Source organism: Haliotis rufescens, unplaced genomic scaffold (genome assembly GCF_023055435.1).
Source record: "Haliotis rufescens isolate VD_foot unplaced genomic scaffold, xgHalRufe1.0.p SCAF_1, whole genome shotgun sequence".
Classification (NCBI taxonomy): Eukaryota; Metazoa; Mollusca; class Gastropoda; order Lepetellida; family Haliotidae; genus Haliotis; species Haliotis rufescens.
The window spans coordinates 37,404,905-37,431,945 of NW_025963779.1; the positions used below are offsets into that span (position 1 = coordinate 37,404,905).

The window sequence follows — 27,041 nt, forward strand, 5'->3', positions numbered from 1 at the left end:
AGTATGTTTGCCACCCAGAGAGGCTGTATATTGTCCTAGATGGCGTTGTGGTGTTCGCTGGAGGAAGGGGCCCGTGACAATACAACACCAAACTCGTGGACGACTGGCGCTAGTTGAAACATGCGCACCCCTGCGCCTTGTCTCTTACACAGACGCATAGTACAATGTATATAATTCAACACTGGACTTTCATGCCCGTCTCAGCTCTCGCATCCCACATAGTCATTCCCATGTTCTTATCTGACATTAAGAGACTTGAGGTTTCTTTAATACTCGTACCTCCGTAAATGTGTAATGATTTCATTTCATAACTTTATATCAGGGACTCTTATGTTAGTCTACCTGCATCCATCTTCTCTGGATCCGCGTATATCGTTGTTGATGACGTCGACGGCGTGAATCGTTGGTCGTGGAGTCCGCCATAGTGTGGATCGCCTGACCCAGACTCCACTGATTTCAGGCCTGATATAACTGGAACATTGGGAACTGCGGTGTCAAACATACTCCACTCTGTCACATTTAGGAAATACGGCTGCAGTTCAATCAATGCTTATCTGCTTATGTAGGTTTGACCACTTTCAACTTTGAGGTTTACAGGTGTAGTTGCACCAGTATTCTAATGCGTACCGTGTACCGTGACCGTGTACGACCACGTGACCGGAATATAAAATGGCGCAAGTTGACGACTTTGACGACGCGCATAGGGAGCCGGGAACCAGCTTAGTGTGATGTCAGAACTGTCGACTAACTGACATGACACGACACAAACAGGACACGATCGTCTACTGCTTTCACTACTTAGGATTGGGTGTACAGACACTATCAAAATAATGTTTAACATGTGAATGATAATAAAATTTAGAACCCCTGAAACCTGTTCTCTCGGTCATTTGTGTTAAGGTGCCATCACAGTTATTCTGACACGCTGGGCAAGACATCTGTTTTGCAAGTTTATCTAATCATCAGACCGTTGTTTTCATGTTCTCCATCGGACTGTAATTTGAACTGCGAACCAACATTTAGGAAAATTCTGTTACAAACCTGAAGCTTATGAGGGAGATGCTACTGTTTTTCAATACGTTGAAACTATTGAACCACCACTGGTATTTACCTGAATCAACATGCTATTGGGTCTGAAAGAGTTAAACTGCCCTGTAGTGAATTACAATCCGAGTTGACAGTAACGATTATTAGTGGAAATGTTCACGTTTGGTATCATAAGGGCGTTAATGACAATTCCCAAACTGATGACCTTGAAAAGCAAACCACAGCTGATTACGTGGTTCATTCACATAGCTGTACGTAAAACGTTCATGCACGCCCTAGACGACGTCGACCAACGTAAAACTCCAAACACTCCACTATATATACCCATGTAGTATTCGTTTTGAGTCACCAACTACGGAGAATTGGGTATATTGAGAGGGCGTCTTTGGAATAATGCCTGGATTCGGGCTGATGAACAGATAAATACGGGTTTATCTTTTTGCCTTCTCGTAGTGAATGAGTTTATCGAAAGGGGTGGCTATGTAGATGACGGCTGCTTTACCACTAAACGTGTTCAGCCATAATAGAGTTATCGGACTTTGAAACAGCAGTTTCGTATAAATTATAGTATTGACGAAACAAGGAGACACGAATTTTGTCTGCGCAATATATTTATTTGCATAAATTTAAAAATTAGAATGTTGATGATCATGTTACGTAATAGTGAGATATTTACGAAAACAAGTTTTACACGCTTTACATAAATATTCTAAAATGGCCGCGTCTATGCGTCTATCACGACAATCAGCTGACAATGAGAGATGGTAGGGACGATTCGCGGCAAATGTAAGTTTACCGCCAGATTATAATGGCAGAAGACAGTGACATGCATCTCAGTTACACCATAAAGTACCCACGATCTATCATGAAGTATCCTACAGCATATACGAGTGTTATATATTTATATATTTTACAGATATAACTTGTAAAAACGAAGGGGCGGAGGGGGTTTGTGTTGACATGGTCAAGGCTTTCCTTCAACTCCAAAATGATCAAACTGACACACCGTAATAAAACTGAAATGCATAAAAAAGAACTCACTCAAACACTGTTAGTGTAAGGCAATTCAAGTGTAATCAGATGAGCTGTAGAAACTACTTGTATTTATTTCTATCACATCAAGTATCCCCGTGTTATTTGTTTTCGAACACTTAAGAAACATTCGTAGTTTTCTCTCTAGACATAGGAACAACTGTAAACATCTCATTCACTTATAGAAGACACCTTTCTCGTAAAAACAAGCCATCATCTGAGTATTTACAACGTATGTGTGATGCTACACCCTCCGTTATAGCGCGAGTAATCGCGATAAACATGGCCGTCCGAAAATGTGTGACGTATCGATACGAAAAGCTGTGACTTGATCCGACGATAGGCCTACATCTGTCTACATGCCTAATTTAACATGTTTATGGTTCGGTCAGAAATAACAGAGAGACCTGATGCAGTGGCGAAGGTGGCAATGACTCCACGAATACAGCTTGAGATATTGGTGATACTTGCAACAACAGTGTTTGTCCTGTTTGCAGCCTGGAACACCTTTAGTGCACAATTATCAGTATGTGTCACAGGTAAGGTTGATGATGATGACAATAGTCCTGGTACATAAAATAAATAAATACTAAATACAATGCTGTGAACATTCTGTTACCGACTTATTAGCAAGATCTTACTTACTTTAATTGGGAATTTAACATGCGCTTTCTGACATATACATATTTAGTGCACAGTTGAGTATGATGAAGATCATGTAGATCATAATAGCGATTTGAGCATGTGTGGTGTGGAAATATGGGCAATAAAATATAAATAGCCTATTATTATTATCATTATTGTTATTATTATTATTATTATTTAGATACAGTGTGTTTTGTGATTGTGCGTCATCACGCCTGGATAGATTGTTTTCATTTATGCAATGATACTGTCAAACATCTGGCTCAATTATATACAGCCTTTGATTATGTACCTGGGCCTCCAACATATGAACAAATTTATGCGGATTTAATTTTAGAATTTTTGTCACTACAATGTTTGTCAGTGCATATTTTGTGTGTGAATAATTAAAGTATATTTTGTTTATCAGTGTGCCTCTGTTGTCAGTTTTTGACACTGACACTGAAAACCTACCTGGACAACCAGCAACCTCACATCAGACAACTGTTCAGGTAAATATGGTGTTTGTTCTTTTTGTTTGTTGTATATCACCGCACGCAGCAGTATTCTAGCTATATGACACTGGTCTGTAAATAATCAAGTTTGGGCCAAACAATCCAGTGATTGACATCATAAACATTGATCTACGCAATTGGGATACGATGACATGCATGAACTTAGTCAGCGACCCTGATAACCAGATCCCATTAGTCGCATCTAACGAAAAGCATGGGTTGCTGAACACCTATTCTAAGCAAGATCTTCATTTGTGGTAAACATGGTGAAACAACCCTTTCAGTGATAGATGTCTGTGTGTGTGTGTGTCTGTGTGTGTGATAGAGAGGGAGAAAGTGCACGACCAGTTAACCTCTGAGGTATCGTGAGAACTTAAAACCTTTTGAGGGTGTAGAACATGTCGATTATGCATTTGTGTGACTTTTCCAGTTAGCCCTCCATGTTAATTTGTACGAGTGAAGCCATGACAACTACCTGTACATGTTGTAAATAACAGTCACAGCTGTAGTTTTGAGTTGTGTAAATGTCACGTTTTCCAGATCAAAAGCAGACCTTGGTTACCTGTGTTCTATGCTGGTCCCATTGACTGTTGTAGCTGATCTGGTGTTCATAGCTAGGCAGAATGTCTTCATCGATATGCGTGAGTACAGCATCTCCATCATACCACCATCTGTCTGAGGTCACAATCTAATTTGTACACTAGCTGCTTGACCAAAATTTATGAAAGATTTGGCGACAGCCTTCTGTAATCAAAGCAGCTTGATACTAGAATAAATCAAAGTTCCAGATAAGAATGATAAGTTGCATATTTGCATAAAATTGATTGAATGGAGACATCACATATTCATGAACATCAAAAAGGCGCTATGAGTGACAAGTTATACTCTTGGTGGAGCACACAGACACAAATTAGAAGTCACCTGAAACAGTATTTTAAGCTAAAATTATTAATAGATATGTCTGCTCATTGTGTAAAATTACCCAACAGACTGGACCCAAGAGTGTAAAAATATATAAAATACCCAAAGAAAACTATCAATACCAATTATGAAAGATAACTTGTAAGTAAATACTCGACATGTGCAATGTCTTAATCTGCAACTCTAGGTAAATGTCGAAATAAAATATTTTGATATTAAAAGCTATCATAAATATTGCCACTTCATTCTCTAAATGGGCATAATGAATCTTTTTGCTGTGTGAATATTGCTAAAAGCTGCATAAATACAATTTTGTTTACTCACTACTTCAAATAAGCTCTCTTAGTATTCAAATTCTTTTAATGAGTACATTTCCTTTCTACAGTGAAAACGACATTGCTAATCATGCTAGTGTAGGGCCATTGAAATCCCCTAAACGTTTGAAAGCTTTATCTCTGTTTGCTTGTTTTGGTAATTATCCTTTGTATATAAATCTTATTTCAATTCATGTCTTAGTTGAATGGTTGGATGAGCATCGCAAGACACTGCACGGTATCGTGGATATCTGGGGGCTGGATCATCAGCACAAAGCTCAAGTCTATAATCGTGGGTAACAGCAAACATTTAGAACATTCTCTGGTTAGAACATATAATCAGTACTTTCCATATCTATTTATTTACACCTGTAAAGATCCGGGTTAAAATAGGTCTTTAGCAACCTGTGCTTGCCATAAGAGGCAACTATGCTTGTCGTAAGAGGCAACTAACAGGATCGGGTGGTCAGGCTCGCTGACATGATTGATCATCGTATCCTTATTGCATATATCGATGCTCATGATGTTAGGCACTGGATTGTATGGTCCAGACTTCATTATTTACAGACCGCTATTAAATAGCTAGAATATTGTTGAATGCGGTGTTAAACAATGAACAAACAATCAAAACTGAAAAATAGCCAAGTGCATCATTTTGATATGTGCCCTGCAATTTTCTCAATGTACATGGGTACTGTGTAGGCACAAGGGCTGTAGTTATGGTGCCTGGATATGTGATCATCAGGAATGACAACTCCATGCTGTGTACAAGCCAATCACAGTAATTGTACCTCACTTATGTTGGTTGTTATTCATAAGATATGACCACTGGTCTGTATGGTCAAGGATTGATAACATTACATGCACTCACATCTTCCTTAATCCAGTGTATTATGCGTCCATTCTACATTTTTATATATACCGTATTCGACATAATAAGCGCCCACGGCGATAGTTGATCCCAATTAGCACCCCTTCCGATTGATCAATGTACACAAGAGTTATTTATTTGCGTATAATACGCACTCATGTGTTCTGTGCACACTTATAATTATGGGCAATTAAATTCTTGAAAAATATATCTGTCGTACATAAACATTTCAGGCTGACAGCATAAACCACGATATTTATCTTTCAGCTCTGTTTCTTTTCACCAAAATAATATTCTAATAAGAGTCCCCTATTTCTAATTTTGAGAGCGCTTATTACGTCGAACACGGTACCCTGGACCCATTCTCCAGCATAGCCTTCTGTTGAGCCTAATTCCAATGGCATGATGCTAAAAATAGCCATCAAATCACTCACATGAGCACAGGAAATTCTGTGCTAAGTTAAGGATAGAAATGAGGAAGGTGGTGACAGCACTTTTGATACAAAGTTTTGGTGACAAGTCTGTCCAGGGTATTATTGATGTATACACATGCACAAAAGTTAAGCGCCACCATATTCATAGTCTCTTGATTTCACGTGTGGGAATCAGAAATACGAAATATGATGATGTATGACTGAATTAGGCTCCATAGTTTAATGAACCCAAATTTGTCCAGATACCACAAGGAAAGCGTGCTTTACATGTTGCTGCAGTTCCCCTACCCTATAAATAGTGAAATTCAAGTTTCAGACACGTGGTTGCATTTTGCTCCTGTGGGTTCCAATAGAGGTTGAAAATCAGCTATGGTCAGGAGAAAGTTAACGAACGCTGAAAGAAGGCAAGTGATAGGCATGAAAAATGCTGGCATGTCATGCAGGGCCATTGCAAGAAAAATGGGTCGTCATCACAGTATTATCACTCGTTTGATTGTCAAACATGGTCAAACCAATGTCAATGACAGGCATAGGTCTGGTAGGCCAAAGAAGACCTCTAACAGAGAGGATAGACGTCTTTTCAGAATAGTCAGACGAAATTCATTTGCCACTTCAACAGATATAAGACTGCAGTGGATTACCCATCAGAGACTCTCGACGATGACCGTAAGGCGTCGCCTTAGAGCAGCTGGTTATAATGCCAGAAGACCAGTAAAACGTCCTCAACTGACTGAAAGGCACATGCGGAATCATCTGATATGATGTCGTGCCCGTAGTCAATGGAACTTGGCCAACTGGAGAAGGATCCATTGGTCTGACGAGTGTCGAATGCTGCTACGAACTGTTGATGGTCAGTACGTGTTTGGAGGCACGTAACACTCGTTTTGCACCAAGGAACATCAAGAAGACCTTAGCATGTGGCACTGGGTCTGTCATGATATGGGGTTGTGTTTCCGTCGGCTGCAAACTTCCGCTGGTGACAATTCGTGGAAACCTGAATGGCCAACAATACCAAGATGCCGTTCTTCGTCCAGTGGTAGTCCCTCATTTTGACAACCATCCTCTTCAGACAAGACCTGTTTACATGGACGACAATGCTAGCCCACACAGATCTCGGGCAGTTTTGGCTTATTTGCGCCACTCTTCCTTGGCCGGCTTGTAGTCCGGATCTTAATCCGATTGAGCATCTCTGGGACATTCTTGGCCGGAAAATCAGACATTGTGAATCCCCAGTTCAAAATCTCGCTGGACTTGAAGCTGCACTTCATGAAGAATGGATCCGTTTGCCTCAGAGAAGCATTCAACGACTTGTAATGAGTATGAGGCGTAGGGTTGAAGCTGTGGTCAATGTCCGTGGATCATACACACGTTACTGACGTTTCTGTCTTGCAATAGACTCTGCATTCCCTAGGGTGTCTATGTGACACCTGATATGGTCTGCTGAGATCATGACAGTTACATGACGACAAAAGTTTTTCAATGTTTTCTAATCTTTCAATTTCTGGTCTTCGGTAAAATTCCTTTCTGCTCATATTCTTTTGGAACACAAGATAAACTTGCTTTGGGACAACTTTTGCATCACATGAGGTTTACATATACGGCTTATAACAATCGTACATCTCGTTATAATAGTCATCATTAAGTGCCAAAAGTAACAGCTCACAAATATGGTGGGTGGTGCTTAACTTTTGTGCATGTGTATATTATGGATATAAGGATCTTTCTTTGTTGTTTAACGCCTCACTCAGCAATATTCTAGCTACATGACTGCGTTTTGTAAATAATAAAGTTTGAGTCAGACAATCCAGTAATTCACATCATGAGCATCGATCCACACATTTGGGATACAATAACATGCATCAATCAAGTCAGCGAGTCTGAACATCCAATCCCGTAGTCTCCATTTATGGCAAGTAATGGTTGCTTAAGACCTATTCTAACCCTGATCTTCAGCATGTGACAGCATGTAAGGCTATCAACCCTTGGCCATACAGACCAGTGGTTAACAGGGTTAGAAACTAACAGTTTTTGTCCACTAGTCCTTATAATGATAACATATAGCAAAACCCTTAAAATGGGCCAATTTCTACTAGTCCTTAGGATACCTTTACTATTTGGGAGTTTCGTAAGGACTACAGGACTAGTGCCAATTTCTAACGCTGGGTTAACATGGTTAATAGTGTGAGTAACATGACAGTAGCTGTAGCAATGCAGACTTCAGCATCCCAGCCACTCACTCACTCTATTCAGATACAAACCCATTACCTACTGTGGCCTGCATTATTTTTTGGTTGATGTCTCAGCAAAAGTTGTGTTGTAGGACGTCTATCCACCAAAGATGAAAGGAACCTGTATAGATGTATCTTTAAACTCATAATAAATCCTTTAGTTTGCCTTCACAAACTTTACAAGGTGTCATCTCTATCATGTTCCCCACCGTGATCTAGTAAGAGAGTGCTGCCCGGAGAGCAGAAGGTCGGGGGGTTGGTTCCCGTCCGCATCATACTTTCGACCCGCCTCCATGGTGTAGTTGATAGGGCAAGGTTATAGGATGGTACTTGTTGTAGTGCCTGACACTCGGAATTGAAGGGATAAAACAAGGACTGGTTGGGGGTCAATATACTGTGTCTGAGAGGGGTATTTATATTCAACTGCGGCATGGTATCTCAGTGGGCTAGTACTATAAAATCAGCATTTGTCTGGACTAGTACAAGTAGCCACACATACACATGCATGCACGTCCCTATATAAGTGCAATTATCTTGAACACAACATTAAACCCCATTTCACCTCACCCCACCCATCATGTAACGATAGAAAACAAGATGAGAACACAACTTTCTTTAAGTAAAACATAATTTAATGTTTACATAGAACTTGAAGTCCATTGAAACAGTGTAAAACAACACTCATCAAATTCAACAAATACAACATTGTCTGCATTCTGTAACAAACTTGAGCTTCTTACCATGTGCACAGTAAACAGACAATGGGCACACAGTAATTTGGCCAGTTTCAGGATTATGTAATCATGACAACACAGTCAAACATTTCACAAAACATTGTTCAAAGTCACATTTACATGTCTGGATGTATCACAAAAATCATGGTCTCTGTACAAATTGTAGCAGTCCTGCGGAGTTCACTCCACTTTTACCATTCTGGAAGTTGTGTGAGGGTCGTATCTCTCCACGAAGTCAGACATGTTCTCCGCAATGTTGTGCACTGGCTGCATCACCCTGTCCAAGAAGGACTGGACCAAGTGCGCCCACACCAGCACTGCCAGGAAAACCAGCCTTTTCAGGGTACCCACAATGCCTTGAAATGACACGTCTTGGGGTGCGACCTTCCTGGCCTCAACTTTGATTGGTTCAAAGGGAGCCAATAGGGTGTTCCACAGTTTGGCCAGTGTGTGGTAGCCCAACAGCAGGAAGAGGAACACGTACCGAAGCCCCAGGTAGAGGGTGTTCTTGATAAAACCCATTTCCATTAGTTCTGAAACAAAATGGTGTCTTACTGTTAGAACATATTGTTTTGTCATACGTTATTATGAAAACTGCGTGGCAACATGATTTACATATCTTACATTTATGTTCATTCATTAAATAACATGTACAAGTTACGTGTATGCTTGGTCATTGCAAAATTCCGAGGGTTTGATAGAAAGCAAAACTGTTACGAGTTTGACTTTAAGTATACGCTCGTACGTACATGACTTGGGTTGAAATTGAGTGTAGATAGACCTTATTATGAAGGCTCCCTCACTTAAACTAACTAGGTATCATTATCTCAGACAAATAGCTGCGATCGCGTTTGCGAGAAAATCCCAGTATTACTATCGGACGTGGACCGGACACTAGAACAGAAGTTCGAGAGTAGAACATGGACAGGTGTGTGTCCGATAGTTGAATAACGACCGGTGCTATGTTCGATGGTAGAACATGGACAGGTGTGTGTCCGATAGTTAAATAACGACCGGTGCTATGTTCGATGGTAGAACATAAAATGTGTGCGTTCGATAGTTGAATAACGACCGGTTCGATAGTAGAACATCGAGAACAGTTGGATAATGACTCGTTGTACGTTCGGTTGGAAAAATATCCAGGTGTGTGGTCTGATAGTTGATAAGGACCGGCGGTTGTACTTTCGTACAACATACATTTCGTTATTATTATTTTCAAACAGACATAAATTACAATGTATATATGATAATCTTTCTTACTCTCTGAATCTGCAATATCCATCTTGCTGCAAACCTGCTGACTTGGGAATTCGCGAGGTGTGTTAGATAATCTGACACGATAACGGAGGGCATTAGGACACTGACAACAGCGTCGACCGTCATTAAAGTGTTATACATTTTCAGAGCAATTGCCACTATACTTATCAATATTGAATGATTGATTAACACGTTATGCTGCGATTTAAGAACAGGCACCTAATGGCATACGTACAATACATGCTTTAGTCTTACCTTAATTGAAATCTGTTTTAGGCTACGCTCACGAAGATTGAAAAGGAATTGAGCGTGTTAACGTTAGCTTGATATTTATAGTTGTTTTAACCGGACAGGATTGTCTGAACTTCGAGCCACACGCATTTACAAATGCCAAGGTTGTCAATTTCAGTCGGGGAGTGACCACAAGTGACGTCACTTATAGCCCCCGTGAAGAGCGTGCACAAATCCAGCACGTGCAGTTTTGATTTTAAGAATCCCAAATACATTACCTTTCGATTTACAGCATTTATTAGTCTGATTTCTGATATCATTGAAGCATTGTATTATATATTATTCCAATCAGTGGACATCCATCTTACTTCTGTTTACGTGACCTTATCAACACACGTATTTCCTGGTCGTGACCCCAGTACGGACTTTAGACCCGGGACTGCTGCAGAGCGAAATTCTCCAGGGTTGTTGGGTCATCTGATAAGTATACAAGAAACACGCCACCTTTCATGTCGTTTTCAGGCTGTTGGCTTACGAATTGCACCATGAGTCAAGGGTGGTATCACGAAACATGAATCAGAGTTTATGAACATATTCCGCCTGTGCTAAGACGCATATTTGTCAGTAACATGAAAACATATGTCTCTGTTTACATTTCCCCATGGCCCACACATGGTTTTGAATGACCTCTATGAACTCAGAGTGTTCAATGATCAAGGTGCTTGTGTCGCGCGATCAGTCAAGTCCACGTGATGGAACACGGCGAGTGAGTGAATTCTGCTTTATGCCGCATTAGCAATGTTACATCTATTTGCCAGATAGTATTGTCACACAACGACTTTATCGAATAGATAACTTATAATGTGTCGTGCAAGATACTAGAGTGTCACAACATATATAGCACCCAAACCTACATATGAAATCTACATGTCAACATGACCTGTTTGGTGTTAAGGCCTTCCCACACTGCAACAGGGCGTTGTAAGCTCGGTGCAGCGCGTCGGCAGCAAACAATTCGCTCTTGTTGTTTTAAGATAATCAACCCTTATTATCGCAGCTCAGCGACAGCGCGACGGCATAAATGTTTTTCAATCACGAAAAAAACTTCATATGCTTGCTTCCATGACACTGGTAAATCCCATTTTATGATGTCATTTCAGGGTGAAAAGAAAACCACATTTGACAAATACGGTCTTTATTGAACTAAACTCGATGCCAAAATTACAACTAAATGAAGAACTTTTGATTCTTGAAGTAAAGAAACAACCGCGTCTGTATACCATTCAATCAAAGGTTTACAAAGACGCCGAAATGCCAAGTAAGTCTTGGACAGTCCTTGACAACTTTGTTTTAATTAATTGAAATCAAATTCCTTTGCACAATTAAGATCGCCAAGATTAAAACTATTCAACTGTTATCTTATATGATATATTTCTTTCACAAATTTCGTCCATATTTGATAATGGACAAGTTTACTGCATGGAAGAGCTGCCCAAATGTGGGTTTAAATAAAACGCACGGACACAATGCACTGCACAGCGCTGGTTTAGTGTGGGGCGCTTTATGGTCAGTTATAGGATGACGCCTCTGGGCATAAATACCCACTGTCTATTGAAACTTGGCGTATCATCGAAACACAGTTTAGCGGAGAATTATCCAGTTGAATAACTGAATCGCAAGTAAATATATAGTTACACACCACTGCACATTTGTTTCATTTTAATTCCTTGGCCAGTTTGATAAGAAATACACGTGTTTTCTACAAATATCAAGTATACTAAAAACTGTAAATCTGGAAAATTTTGCATCATGATAGTACTGCGACTGTAATTACCAAGACAGCATTAAAACAGGTGAATAATTAAGTGTTGATTATTGTCTTTAATTACCAGGAAGGTAGTGAGTAAGGATAAAAAATTATGAATGAACAACTTCTTTATACAATTAAGAGCGACGTTTTGGTGTAGGTTCTAACACCGTTATCAAGCAAGTGATGAACCTACACCGAAACGTCGCTCTTAATTGTATAAAGAAGTTGTTCATCCATAAATTCTTTTCCTTACTTAGGTCTCCAACTTCTAAATGCCTATCAAAGAAGGAAGGTAGTGACTGAAAATAATCACAATGACATTATGCTGCCTCTTCACAATTGCATACAGACTTTATATTATTCAGCCGAAATGCCTATAAATAAATGTTAGCACCACGTTGTTTATTCAACATTTTTAAGACAAGAATGACCAAGTGGCATGATTATGTTATTAACATACTTTTATATATGGTAAATGAATGTATGTATGTCCCATCATGGTGACCCGGAACAGGATAGGTCCACGGTGCCCCATGCTCATACTGTTAACCATTGGTTTACTTGATCGAGACGCGATTATTCATGACGCCGAAGTGATCAAGCTTGTATATTGCAGACTGGCGTCAAACAACCACTCACAATTACAAAGTACATGGCTATTTATATGTTATCGTCATGAATGCTAAATCTAACATTAGGCTGATGACTGGTGATACGGTTGCCTGTTGCCATAACCTCCATCTGCCCACACTGCAGGAGTACTCACTTGAGTCGGTCTGGTCCTCGGCCATGCAGGAGTAGAAGGACATGTTGGCGAGACTGTTGGACAGATCTGTAACAGAGGGACGCTTACAGAGGACATTTGTACTAGCATAAGGGTCATGCGCACTGGGCAAGAGGACATTATTTTTGTACCAAACGTAAAGGTCATGCATGCTGTACAAGAGGACATATGTACGTAAAGTAAGGGCCGTGCATGTTGTTCAAGAGGGCATATGTACTTAACGTCAAGGTCATGTATTCTATAAAGCGGGTATATGTACGTGAAGGTCATGCATACTGTACAAGAGGGCAAATGTACGTAAAGGTCATGCATACTGTACAAGAGGGCAAATGTACACAACGTAAGGGCCATGCATACTGTACAAGAGGGCATATGTACGTCACGTAAAGGTCATGCATACTGTACAAGAGGGCATATGTACGTCACGTAAAGGTCATGCATACTGTACAAGAGGGCATATGTACGTCACGTAAAGATCATGCATACTGTACAAGAGGGCATATGTACATAACGTAAGGGTCATGCATACTGTACAAGAAGGCATATGTACGTCACGTAAAGGTCAGGCATACTGAACAAGAGGGCATATGTACGTCACGTAAAGGTCATGCATACTGTACAAGGGGGCATATGTACGTCACGTAAAGGTCATGCATACTGTACAAGGGGGCATATGTACGTCACGTAATGGTCATGCATACTGTACAAGAGGGCATATGTACGTCACGTAAAGATCATGCATACTGTACAAGAGGGCATATGTACGTCACGTAAAGGTCATGCATACTGTATAAGGGGGCATATGTACGTAACGGAAGGGCCATGCAAACTGTACAAGGGGGCATATGTACGTAACGTAAGGGCCATGCAAACTGTACAAGAGGGCATATGTACGTAACGTAAAGGTCATGCATACAGTACAAGTGGCATATGTACGTCACGTAAATGTCATGCATACTGTACAAGAGGGCATATGTACGTCACGTAAAGGTCATGCAAACTGTACAAGAGAGCATATGTACGTCACGTAAATGTCATGCTTACTGTACAAGGGGCATATGTTCGTCACGTAATGGTCATGCATACTGTACAAGGGGGCATATGTACGTCACGTAAAGGTCATGCATACTGTACAAGAGGGCATATGTCCGTCACGTAAAGATCATGCATACTGTACAAAAGGGCATATGTACATAACGTAAGGGCCATGCATACTGTACAAGAGGGCATATGTACGTCACGTAAAGGTCATGCATACTGTACAAGGGGGCATATGTACGTAACGTAAGGGCCATGCAAACTGTACAAGAGGACATATGTACGTAACATAAAGGTCATGCATACAGTACAAGGGGCATATGTACGTCACGTAAATGTCATGCATACTGTACAAGAGGGCTTATGTACGTCACGTAAAGGTCATGCAAACTGTACAAGAGGGCATATGTACGTCACGTAAAGGTCATGCTTACTGTACAAGGGGCATATGTACGTCACGTAATGGTCATGCATACTGTACAAGGGGGCATATGTACGTCACGTAATGGTCATGCATACTGTACAAGGGGGCATATGTTCGTCTCGTAAAGATCATGCATACTGTACAAGAGGGCATTGCATAATAGCGTGCGCATTCTACTGGATGGTCGTCTTTAGCTGTATTTTAGAATCTTTGTTACATATGGAGTGGGTGAGTGGACATTTGACGTCGCATCTGCAATAGTTCAGTCACATAGCGACAAGAACGAATTTTATCATATAGTAATCACAGTTATGTGCAAAATGTCCATTTTCTTAACGTTAAACATCGGGTTTTGATCACGTCTTTCCAATCCGGGTGATAATCGTCAGTCAGATGACTGCGAGAGGTTATACTTAGCAGTGATCTTGGTCAACAGCGCTTTAAATACAACATCTGCTCGTATTTTACTTTCAGTTCGTGCTGATAATGTACGTACGCTGCAGACAGCCGCTCGCAGTCACCTGACTGCCAAGCCTCAGTTGGTTGTAACCACGTGATCAAAACTGTTTATTTGCAAAAAAAGATATTTCTTGAAAAGCACGCTTTGCAATGTTTGTCATTACTGTAAGTAATATCCCTTATCGACGGAATGGCTTGTTTTCACTTCATAATCATTAGCACACATGCAGCCATCTTCGTTAATTTATCATCACGATATTTCGTGATCCGTACGCCAGCAACAGATATTTTACCCGCGTTTCCTAAGGTTCAGGGAAAGTATGTTCGAAACATAAAAATGTTGATAAATGTTGTTTTAAGTTTCTTTTTTCGGAATATAAGCATGGAAAAACACTTTCCCTCAGTTTCGGTAGACAGAGCATGCCCTGGGGCATCACAGAAGACAAGTTGACTTGGATTTCAACTTCTTTATTACTTTATTGCTGCTCCTTATCAAACAAGTGGATCAACAGCTTTTTTTGTGGGGAGGGGTAGCTATTTAAATATGAACGATCCCCCATGGTATAAGCTTAATGCTACAATTTGTCTTTGTTTGCAATTTTGCGTGTCTCGACATAAGGTACGACTGTTACATGTTATACACATGTTTTGACGGAGTTAAACATTATTTTAATTTTCACGCTTAATAAAATCATTACGTTATCGTCAGGTTCATCAAATAGTTAGTTGGAATTTTTCATTACGTTTACGTCTGGTTCATCATATGACCAGTGGGTTAGTGTAGCACCGATCAATTCAACGTAATCTGACCTTGAACACGGGACTCACGCTGCGCTATGTCCTCTCCACATTCTTGCGTCATCGTGGTTGACATCCTCACGATAGATATGCCCCTCTTTAGCGCATTCTTCTGGCCGATGGTCAAACCAAGATTTTCTATGTCCGAATCGGACAAATCCAGAAAATCCTCTTCCAGGACGATGTTGTTGCCTTCGAGACTTTTCACGGTCTTCTTGTTAAGTTGCCATTTGTCGGAGAAATCCTTCAAGAAGTCCATCTCCATCGTGCTGCTTTCGTCTGCGTCTGCTTTGGGCTGGAGGTAAGAGGATTCGCGATGCACTGTGCATGTAGCGCAAGGTCAGACAAGGTTCACGGGCTGGTCAGCTGAACGATCAACCCTCCACTGCATCAGAACACAACCACTAGTAACCCAAAACCGGTCGCGGTGCAGGTTTTAGCGGTGTTTGTGTTTACGAGTCGCCAGCGTTACGTCTCTGGTGTAATAGAGACTTGGCGAGCGTTGCGCAACTAACCATATCACTTGCAGTGTTTGTCACGACTTGTTAGTGGTAACAGATGGATGTATGTTATGGTCACTGGCCCATGACTTGACACAACTCCTAGCCCTTAGACTCACAACTAAGCTACTTATTATACATATAGCCGCAGGGAGACGAGGTCCTGTTTCAGTGTGATTTGGGGGCTATGGCTGCCATTGTGACGTAGCGGCATTTACTTGTATTATCACCATTTTGCCGCGTATTTTCTGGGTAACTGCGGTACCAAAAGCGTATGGGGCGAGCTCGTGTCGCGATTTATTGTGATAATTATTTGTAGCCGTCATTCATAATTGGAATTACCATTTGTTTTACGACCCTTTATTTTCGCAGGGCAGGGTAATACACTCCTTATTGTTGTATGTGTTTCGTATGTGTAAATCTCCGTCGAGACCTGAGGTAGAATGTGTCCCCAGCACCGCAATACTAGGCCTAAGAGGCAACTAAATTGAGAACACGTTGGGATTCCGGGTTAGAATTGGCCTCGTTGCATGTGGTCTTTCGAGGCATCTCAATGCATGACTTGGTCAGGCTCCAACACGCACGCGTACACGTAAGCACGCACGCACGCACGTTAGCGCTCACCCCATCCCCACCCCACACGCGCTCCTACATGAAATAAAACGCTATACTCTGTCACAAAACCAAAATGCTGTAACACGTAATGCAATTTCAATACGCTGCATTCATACATGCAGTTATAATGTCTTCTTGCTGTTGAAGTAAGTATTTGTTTTGTTTCTGTTTTGTGTGATCTAGTTTCACTAAACCTAACATTGAAAAACAACAAAAGGATCTAAGCTGATTAATTTGGATGATCGATCCAATCCAATATGCAACCAGTTCCCAACTCTACTTCAGAATGACGTGTTTGTGTTAAGAGTAGGCCAGGATTTGTGTATGTCCCTTTTAATAGGCTTTATGTATTGGAGAAAACACGCTCACGAGGTTTTGGTAGACGGAGCATGCCCTGGGGAGAGGCAAAAACCAAGGGGGCGAAGCCCCCGCGGTTTTTCTCGCCCCCCAGGGCATGCTCTGTCTACCGAAACCGAGGGAAAGTGTTTTTCCATGCTTATATTCCGAAAAAAGAAACTTAAAACAACATTTATCAACATGTTTATGTTTCGAACATACTTTCCCTGAACCTTAAGAAACGTGCGTAAAATATCTGTTGCTGGCGTACGGATCTTGAAAAGGAGATTCTAAAAACCAGTGAGGCTTATCAACGCCTCTGTAGCCTCGTGGTACACTCACTGGGCTACGGATATGAAGGTTGCGAGTACGATCCTCGGGAATATAAAGAAAACATTTGTCATTTGATTTTACATTTCATTACAATCTGAACGGAAGTTAAATTAATAAAATACCCAGGACATTATATGAAATCCCTGGGATATTATATAAAATCCAGGGGACATTACAACGTCCCTGTTTATGAGATTTAACCCGACTGGAAAGTAAAACCTCACAATAGGTTTTAATGCCTATAGAAAGAAGTCTCTTACTTAATAGCGATCCCAATGAATAGGTTTATAATCAAAGATTAAGAAGTGTTACAACTGGTGGAGCAGGTACCTATAATATAATTTGGTAAGGGGTTCCTAGTTTTAGGTAAGGGATAAAGATAAAGACATTTATTTTTGTCTCATTCAAACACTCTCATATTATAAACATATAAATGCTCACTTATTGTGCAGATCAAAATGGGTGTTTCCTTGAATCACCAGCTAAATGACCAACGTTTGTGTGTAGGATAAAACACGTCAGGTTTTTTTTTTTTTAATGAAACCCAAATCCATGGGATGAAACAGAGGGGAAGTGTTTTATCAAACACATGAACCGAAATCAATACTCATATTATCAATCAATGGATTGTCTGTTTCAGACTTGATTATTTACTGACCGCTGCCATATAGCTGGAATATTGTTGAGTGCGGTGTTAAACAACAAACAAACATTTTACCTGATTGTTACTCATGCTTTCTGTCATTGGTTTGTTTTGTCTTAATTATTTACTGATCTCTGTATTTGCTCCAGTTTGAAAATTGCTGTCTGTGGCATTACACAACATTCACTCACTTCAGTGTACGAAACACAACTTATGTTGCAACCAATGTTATAAGTCAACAATAGAATTAAACAATTCGATGCTTTGTTTTGTAGACTACGCCTACTCCATGTTGGGATGTGCCTTCCTGGCGTCCTCCATGGCTGCCCTGGCGGTCATCACCAACAGAGATCGCAGTAACCGTCTTCCCTCTACCTGCTCCTTGTGGACAATGTCCGTGTTCATTACGGCATCTGCTATTTCATCTTCTGTTATGTTGGTCATGGCAGGTGTGTGGCATTCAATTTTAATACCTTGTTGTGCTACATATAGACTTGGTAAGAGGCGACTAACGGGATCGGGTAGTCAGACTCGCTGACTTGGTTGATGCATGTTAACGTATCCCAATTGCGTGGATCGATGCTCATGATTTCAATCACTGGGTGGTCTGGTCTAGACTTAATTATTTTCAGACCGCCCTCATATAGCTGGAATATCGCTGAGTGTGGCGTTGAACAACAAACAAACAAAAAATAACATATAGATTTGCATCCTTCCTCTCTCTCTGTTTTGCAATTTTAGCTCACCTGAATCTCAAGTATGACCTTTAGCATCTTACTTTCAGACGATGAATAACTTAGAACATTTTGTTGAGCTACATTGTTGCATGATCTTTTACAGGATACAAGTCAGTCATGTTAGGAATGTTGTTTTGCTGTAATCATCATGGAAAAGTTTATGTCATCTAAAAGAGACATAGAACAGCAGATCACACTCGAAAGATTCCATACTGTTTGAAATCTAAAGGTATATGCATTCCGTTCACAAAATATCATTTATGGGATCCTGATCTCAAACGGAATATCCCGATATTCTTGTGCCACATCCTTACTCTTTAATAAGTATGATTGGTACGAACTGCTTAATGGTAAATACCAAGTGACATTAAGCAGGATGTTGTTCCTGATATTGCAGGTACCATGGCAACTGTGATGGCTCTAGTGCTGTCCGTCCTTGTGTTTCTTGTCATCTTCCATCTTCCAAACCACCTCCCCAGGACCTTCACCCTGGGAGAGTTGTCCTGCAGCATCCAGCTCCTGGCAGTCCTGCTGTGGAAGCCAGTGCATGTTTATACCTCTGTGAGTCGTCTGTCCCCCGTTGGCTGTCCTCACTCCTTTACTACAACATAGACTTACAGCAGTCGCTTGATTGCTTTGCTTGGAGTATTATCATGCAAGGACCAGCTTTCACAACGGAAACTTAACACTATTGTAACTCTCTTACTTCAACATGGACATACTGTAGTTGTTGCAATAAGATCGCTTGCTGTTGAACAGCGCTCTGGACCCCATTGCATAAATCAAACTTAGTGATGAGACTGTTGTAACTCACTCACTTCAACACGGTCTCACAATAGTCTTAGCACTAAGATCACTTTGTGCAAGTTGTTCCTCAGGTTCACCTAATACCTTTTTATCAGTTTTTATCTGTTATAATGATATGTGAAAACTAAGCAATTTATGTTATGAACTGATGATAAATTATAAAGAAACTGAAGCTGAATCATACAATTCTGTTCTTGTTTTGCAGACAGACATCATCAACTTTAAAATATACAGTATAGATTCTTTGCATGCAGTAAGTTCACCTTTCTCCAAGCACATACAGTGGAATAATAATGTACTGAAAATATGCATAGAGGTCAAGCGGCCCTGTGGTGCCATGCAGCACTTTAAATGTTCAAATTTAATTATTTTGAGGTTGATTTTATTGAAATGGATTAAATACTCTACAACCAAAAACAGAGTTAGATTCATGTGTGAATCAAAGTTCGGTATATAAATTAGCATAGATTTTAAAGGTTTGTATAGGGGTTTGTCGTATACGTGGGGTCGCTTTATAGACGGCGATATAAGGTGAGATATCTATACACACAACCATGATAACCGTGATGCCATGTGATGTATGACTTCTTGTACAGGGGAATCATGAAATGAAAAAAACATAATCTCCTATCTCCAACCTGGTTAGTATTGGATAAAGATACAGGCAGTCCAGTTTTCCTGAATTAATTACCAAACAAATCTTTCCCTGTCAGGATGATAATTGGACATTGCGTTGTTTTCAGATTATATTTGTTGCTCTACTTGTGATTATCATCATGTACGTCCTCCTTCCTGCAACTGTCCGTGGAGAACGTCCGTGGGTGTTCTATGTGGTGTTCACATGCGTGTCAGCAGTGTTGGTCGTCCCTGCATCATACCTGGTCCTCAGGAAGGACATTGTCACATGGATGTTCACCAGCATATTCAAACATCCGAAGAGGGTAGGTGATGGGAGTTGGATCGTCGTTTACATCAGTAACATTCTAATTCCTACTCACTGGCAGTTACAGGAAGAGATGTGCATCAACCCCAAACCCTTTCTCTTTTGAACACAGATTGCCTTCTTGTTAATTTTGAAGGTCTGAACATGTCTAAAAATACAGTTCATGAAATGTTGCTTCAAGATTTCCCCAATTATTATCAAAGTGGGGCTGGGGATATAGGGACGGAGTTTGTTCGTCCTTCCATCCATCCTTCCTTCTGTCCGTCTGATTCTCAAGGGGGACAAATTTTCTCAAGAACTATTAGAGAAATGAAATTTTACAAACTGATCTTACTGGTCATGATATTAAATGAGTCAGAAAATTGGTGTCATAAATTCATATTTTACAGAGTTATGGCCCTTGCTACATGTTTTTATCAACCTGCATAGTGTCAGCAATGGGGACAAGTTGAATAACTTCCATGTTATTTACTACTATAAGAACAAACAAAATTCTAAGTCCCCTATGGTGGGGAATAGTGATAACGTTGTTTTCTGGTGAAAAATCTTTCATCTATAAGATTTAAGCACCGTCATTTCAAAGGGAGACCATCGAAGATATATTTGTGTTCTGTGTGGGTTTTCTTTTGTACAAATCGAAATATCAGAAACAAGGGGTGCTTTGCAAACAGCCAACACTTGCAAGCAATGTACAGCGCCTAACAACAGCTCTCTAACTTTTAGCCGCTTGCAATCGCACCAAATGCTGGCTGAGGTCGCTTCGTTTTAAAACCAAAATGGAAGAGTTTGCTTTCATTTGGAAGAATGTACAAGCCCTTCGAGCTGATGCAGAACCAGGGGTTAGCGATTAATTTGCTTACCGGTACTCTAAGCAATTCATCGCCTGCAACCCGCCCAAGGTGGTAAAGAGGTGAAACTGAATCATTTGGAGTAAGCTGACATCTGAGTGGCTCAAGAATCCACGCATCCTTCATTTAGATTATGTAGTCAAGTTCAGTTCTGGTCCACCTGATAGGACCTCATCATATCTTCACGCAGATAGGTATGGTATCAATGTAGGACATCTGATGTCTACGAGATTGATGTTTACTGAGTGGGGTACTTGAGTGCCAGAGTGAGCTCTCTGCTCCAGGTGGATATGCTGAGCTGTGTGTTCTGCTACAGGTGAGTCTGCTGTTGTACTGGCTGGTGTGCTCTGTTGTGGCGGCTGTGCTGAGCTTGTATCAAGGGTCGAGTGCAAAGGGAGACACCATCACCCGCAAGTCATTCCATCTGGTCATAGTAGCCGTATACATTCCAGGGCTGTTGGTGGATGCAGAGTTCCTACACCTAGCATCTGTGTGTGCTGGAGCCTTCCTGCTGCTGCTTGAAGTGAGTTCACTCCCTTTATTTGTACCCTCCACATGTGTCAGATCCATCCATTGAGGACTGGATGTCAATTAAAGGAATACAGTATTTGTATTGTGTTGTGTATTGATACATTACCAATTGCATGATGAACCCAACACTACAGAATATGCCTCCTACGGTCACCCAGTGCATTGACTGACCCAGTCTTACTTACAGAACATCATCTTACACCAGTAATAGTGCTGCTGATTTGGACACAAACAACATTCTGGTAGTTTCTTGTTGAAGGCATATATTAAGTGAAAAGTGCCAGATTAAGAGCACACATCATTTACACATGTATGTTTTCATACAAAACAAACAGTATTTTTTTATATATATTTGACTGTATGGATAGTGTTCCGTGTTCCTCTGATGGTGATGTAGCTTGCACTGTGATGTTGGACTGTCATTCCAGGCTGTGAGGGTTCACTCTATTCCTCCTCTGGGGCAGGTTATTGACAGCTCATTCAAGATGTTTGTCGATGACAAGGATGAAGGCCCTGTGATACTGACCCACATCTACCTCCTCGTGGGCCTGTCTCTGCCACTCTGGATCTCCAGCATCAGGCCGGTCAATGGTAGGAATAGGGCTACGTATAAATGTGCATGCAGTACACTTTATGCACTACATATATAAACACACAAAAGGACTAGATTTTATATCGAAATTTATTAATCAATTTGATCAATAGTTTGAAAAGACTGTAACCCGGTGGTTGTTCCAGTTTAGAATAGGTCCCCAGCAGCCTTAATGGATCTGGCTCTGTGACTTGCTTGACTGTATGTCATCATCACCACCAGCATCGATCACTGCTCATGATATCAATCACTGGATTGTCTGGTCCAGACATTATTTACCAGCCGCAGTCATTTAGCTGGAATTTTGACTGTGGCATTAAACAATAAACAAACAAGTAAATAAAAGACACTAAGTTTATTGTCATGTCACGGTGTTTAGATTATACCGTATGATATCTAACAACTTGAAGCGTACGATGTCATTGTGTTGTATGGCTGGACCCTCCCATATTTCAACTGGACCCTAAACAATATATTTTGGGGGTCCGCTTGACACAGGTTAAACCCTGAGGCAATTCTTTGGGGTTTACTCTGGTTCATTGTTGAAAGTATCACCGATGTTATTGGCCTCAGTTCCGCTGAAGATATTAATTGCCTTTAAGTAAGAAGGAAATAGTATACAAAGGGAAGACTATTCGTCAAGCTTATTCCTATCAATTATGTTTCAGGTGCTCTGCTGCCCATGTACAGTGGAGTTATCTCCCTTGGTGTGGGCGACACGGCAGCATCTGTAGGGGGAGTTCTGTTAGGTCAACACAAGTGGCCAGGTAGCACATATTTACCTACCTTTTTTCACAAAACTATATTCAGTCACAAGCCAGCTCATTTTTAACATTATGTTTTCCATAATGATCAGAGGTCCAAGTGAGAGCATGGTATGGTGTGTAAGCTGTAAACATTACAATCTTCTCTGAGAAACCACCTGGCCAAAGCAGCCGAAACTTTATGCAGATGTGTGGGACTGTTATGTGACCTGGAATCATTGATGGCATGGATTTGAACAATTTAGGTATGTTTTAAGTATGAATACATTGTGGTTGTGAAGATACATTCATGAATATGTGAATATTCAGGGTGTGTGTGGTCGGGGGTGGGGGACCGGTGAAACATACTTTTTTGTAACTCAGTGGGGATGGGGGGATAGAGAGTGCAGTTTCATGTCATCAGTGGCACTGATACTGATTCAGAATCTTCCCGAGACAAATCAAAGGACAAAACTAAAAAGCATATTCTTAAATCTAAAATTATTTTGATTCTAAATTTGGTTTCTCAGCAAACACTCTGTAGTTAGACAAACACTTTTGCTCCCTTTTTCAATACCTAACAGCCCAGGGGTCACGTCATGTTCACACTTCAATAGTACTGAGTACACGTTGGTGTCAACAGCTCTGGTTTACAACCTCCAGTAAATGAATGCTGTGTAAACAGTCCTGGCTTACAACCTCCAGTAAACAAATGTTGTGTAAACAGTTCTGGCTTACAACCTCCAGTAAATGAATGTTGTGTAAGCAGCTCTGGATTACAACCTCCAGTAAATGAATGTTGTGTAAGCAGCTATGGATTACAACCTCCAGTAAATGAATGTTGTGTTAACAGCTCTGGCTTACAACCTCCAGTAAACGAATGTTGTGTAAAGTGCTCTGGCTTACAACCTCCAGTAAATAAATGCTGTGTAAACAGCTCTGGATTACATCCGCAAGTAAATGTATTTTGAAGTTCTTATGAAACACTAAAGACTCAACAGAATTGTAGAAGTGAGTTACTACAGATTCCTATCCGACACTTTGCTTTCAGAAAGTAACAAGTCTCTAGAAGGAACAGCCTTGTGTGCCATCAGTCAGGCTCTAGTCATGGCCTGCCTCACACTATCAGGTCAGACACTATGCACATAGTTACATCTTGTTGAGGTCAAGCTGTGAAACCAAGGACCCAATCCATGCAGCCTCGGTCCGGTCAAACTACCAAAGCAATAGTGTCCTTGAGTCCTTGTTTTCACATAATAATCTTGCCAAGACTAATCAGATTGTTCAAACAAAATTCATTTATGAGATGCTTAATTTCACCTTATTTTCACTCTTTATTACAATTACAGTTCAGTCAAGTTCTTCTTCAGAAATATTGCGGAACTGTGTATGGCACCAGGATGGTGTGACTACTTGGTTGTGTGTCACATTTATGCCTTGACCACATCTGAAATTGGTCTTGTTCATGTTTGATGTCTTACAGGCCAATCTTTATATGGTTTGTTACTTAACTATACTGAAGCTTTAATCACCATATACTGACCAGTTCTAATGCTTGTCAACCATTCCATATAGAAATGTTTCCACTGTGTTCCTCTTTCAGGGGGAGTGTCGAGTCCACTCAGCCTGTCTCTTGTCCTACCAGTCATCCTGTCTTCGCTGTATGAAGCTTTTACACTGCAAGTAGACAACCTGGTTCTACCCTTGCTGACTTATTCTCTGCTCTGTGTGTCATGACAGAATCAGCACGGCATCAAGTCATCATTGTCGTACAGTATTCTACAGTGTGTTTCCTGTCTGAAGATAAAGTCATTACTGTCAAAGATGATGCACCTATTTTACCTGAGGACAATGTCATTTTGTCAAATTTCATCATTGCCATGCATACAGTACACTTCTTCATTCTTATCATGGAGAATGACAATATGTCTGTCATTATTTTCATGCAGAACTGTGTAATATTTGTCCAGATGTCACCTATGTCATGCAACCCATGAAGATCCGGTGTAGAATAGGTCTTCAGCAACTCATGCTTGCCGTAACGGGATCGGGTGATCAGGCTCGCTGACTTGGTTGATGCATGTCATCGTATCCCAATTGCGTGGATCGTTGCTGAGGATGTCAATCACTGGATCGTCTGGTCCAGACTTGATTATTTAGAGACCGCCGTCATATAGCTGCAATTCTGCTTAATGCGGTGTTAAACAACAAACAAACCAACAAACCTATGTCATGCAGCACACTGCACCATGTGTCATGATGATGACAATGTCGTAACTTCATCATTGGCAACCCACTCCTCTGGGCTTTCCCTCTTGAATTAAATCCAACATTGTTACAAGTATACTGTTTATGATATCTGTTGTTCATACTTCCATAAAGATCATTTACACTTGTTGCATATATTTTAAACATGATCAATAAATTTGAATTTTCAAATAATGCTTCCATCTTTATGTTACAGAAAGATGGGTGAGTGAGGCTCTATTCCACCATTATCAATATTCCAACCACATTGCAGGAGAACACCAAGAATGGTATTCAGGCAATGGTTGGCAAGAGAGTGAGTGGGTGAGATGGGTTTAATGGTGTTTTAGCAGTATTCCAATTATAGCACAGTGTATCCACTTCATGTGGGAGGAAGGCCTGAAGTGATGCAGGTCTTAGACCTTTACCACTTTTGTGAAACCCTGGAGGACAGGTATGATGCTGATAAACCTAAAAACATCAATGTATCTTTATTCACACAACTTATTCACACAACCTTAACTATTATTTACAAATTTGGTTCCATATAACAATGCGTAACTCTTTTAACTGTGAGTTTCCATTTATCACAGTAATTTTCTCGGACACCAATTTGCTTTTGCTGTGTTTGATAACATAATATTATCTGCAAATAAAATAAAAAAGAGTTGGAACAACATCTGGATGTAATTGAATACCGTTTGTACAACTGTTATAGATTTCTGCTGTTTCATTTATAAAAAAGGAAAATATAAACACACTCAATATACATCCTTGGCGCACGCCTTATTTGCATTCAAACATATCAGACATTAAACCCTTGTCTGGTCCACACGTTCTAACATTTTCATATATACTACATAATAATTTAAAACATAATCGGAGGGACCATAGATTTTTTTATATTCCCACACAACTGGTAATTTAACGTCTTTTGACTTTCTAGGTCAACAAGGACCACACCCTTTGCATCCCAGAATACACTTTTTTCACCGGAGAAGTGGAATGGTGCCAATCAATGGATTGACATTTTGACTCGGGATCAAAGTGGTAGACCCATGTTTCATCACCCGTTAATAATCTCTTTTTGAATTAGACGGAATCCACCTCTATTAGCTCTTCATGTTCTCTGGCAAGGTCAGTTTTTTCCCCTTACGATGAGAATTTAGAAGCTTTGACACCCAACGAGCAGATATCATATTCATCTGCAAATGTTCATGAATAATAGTTTTGTGGATCCGTGGCTTAGACCTGTGTCTGCCTCAAGTAAAGTAATGGTAATACGTCTATCTGACAGTAAAAGTTTTTATATCTCCTTGATTGAATCTTCATTGATGGAAGGTGTGGGACGTCAAGACCTACGGTCATCATCAAGGCTTGTACTCCCAGCCTTAAACATAGCTGCCGTTTAACACTGTAATAGCTAGGGCATTTTTCCCCATACACTTGTAACATGCAGTCATGGATTTCTTTTCTCTAAAGTAAAAAACTTGATGAGTGTCCGATATACGTTCTTTTCCACGTCTGGACCTCTATTACGTTCAACTGGTTGTCACTAATATACAAGCGGCCTCAACACCCAAATACACTTGCAATGAACTACTCAAACAATGTACTACACTTTGTATGGCCAATAGTTAGTCAG

At 40.5% G+C, this 27,041-nt stretch overlaps 2 protein-coding genes across 10 annotated transcripts; one reads left to right on the top strand and one right to left on the bottom strand.

The window, feature by feature from the left end:
- The first annotated feature begins 1,738 nt into the window (after positions 1 to 1,738).
- Positions 1,739 to 26,872, top strand: LOC124135713 (dolichol kinase-like). Of its 7 annotated transcripts, none has more exons than XR_006861255.2 (16): positions 1,739 to 1,833; positions 2,472 to 2,618; positions 3,134 to 3,215; positions 3,759 to 3,859; positions 4,656 to 4,745; positions 18,224 to 18,397; positions 19,083 to 19,246; positions 19,698 to 19,745; positions 20,236 to 20,433; positions 21,600 to 21,806; positions 22,243 to 22,405; positions 23,075 to 23,173; positions 24,201 to 24,278; positions 24,753 to 24,933; positions 25,614 to 25,720; positions 26,343 to 26,870. XR_006861255.2 is itself a non-coding variant. In XM_046501197.2 (15 exons), the coding sequence occupies exons 2-14, from the start codon at positions 2,510 to 2,512 to the stop codon at positions 24,884 to 24,886; spliced, it is 1,647 nt and encodes a 548-aa protein (XP_046357153.2). In that variant the 5' UTR covers positions 1,739 to 1,833; positions 2,472 to 2,509; the 3' UTR covers positions 24,887 to 24,933; positions 25,614 to 26,872. The 7 variants fall into 7 exon arrangements, 5 of the variants coding, with proteins under 5 accessions (XP_046357153.2, XP_046357152.2, XP_046357154.2 ...); XR_006861256.2 differs by having other exon boundaries at positions 25,614 to 25,621; positions 26,343 to 26,869; XM_046501197.2 differs by having other exon boundaries at positions 25,614 to 26,872.
- On the bottom strand, positions 8,601 to 15,961 carry LOC124135714. Of its 3 annotated transcripts, none has more exons than XM_046501201.2 (3): positions 15,552 to 15,961; positions 12,785 to 12,850; positions 8,601 to 9,253 (listed from the first exon to the last, which is right to left on the bottom strand). In XM_046501201.2, the coding sequence occupies exons 1-3, from the start codon at positions 15,784 to 15,786 to the stop codon at positions 8,901 to 8,903; spliced, it is 654 nt and encodes a 217-aa protein (XP_046357157.1). In that variant the 5' UTR covers positions 15,787 to 15,961; the 3' UTR covers positions 8,601 to 8,900. The 3 variants fall into 3 exon arrangements, 2 of the variants coding, with proteins under 2 accessions (XP_046357157.1, XP_046357156.1); XM_046501200.2 differs by having other exon boundaries at positions 15,534 to 15,961; XR_006861257.2 differs by lacking the exons at positions 12,785 to 12,850; positions 15,552 to 15,961 and adding an exon at positions 10,233 to 10,480 and having other exon boundaries at positions 9,117 to 9,253.
- Positions 26,873 to 27,041: the final 169 nt, after the last annotated feature.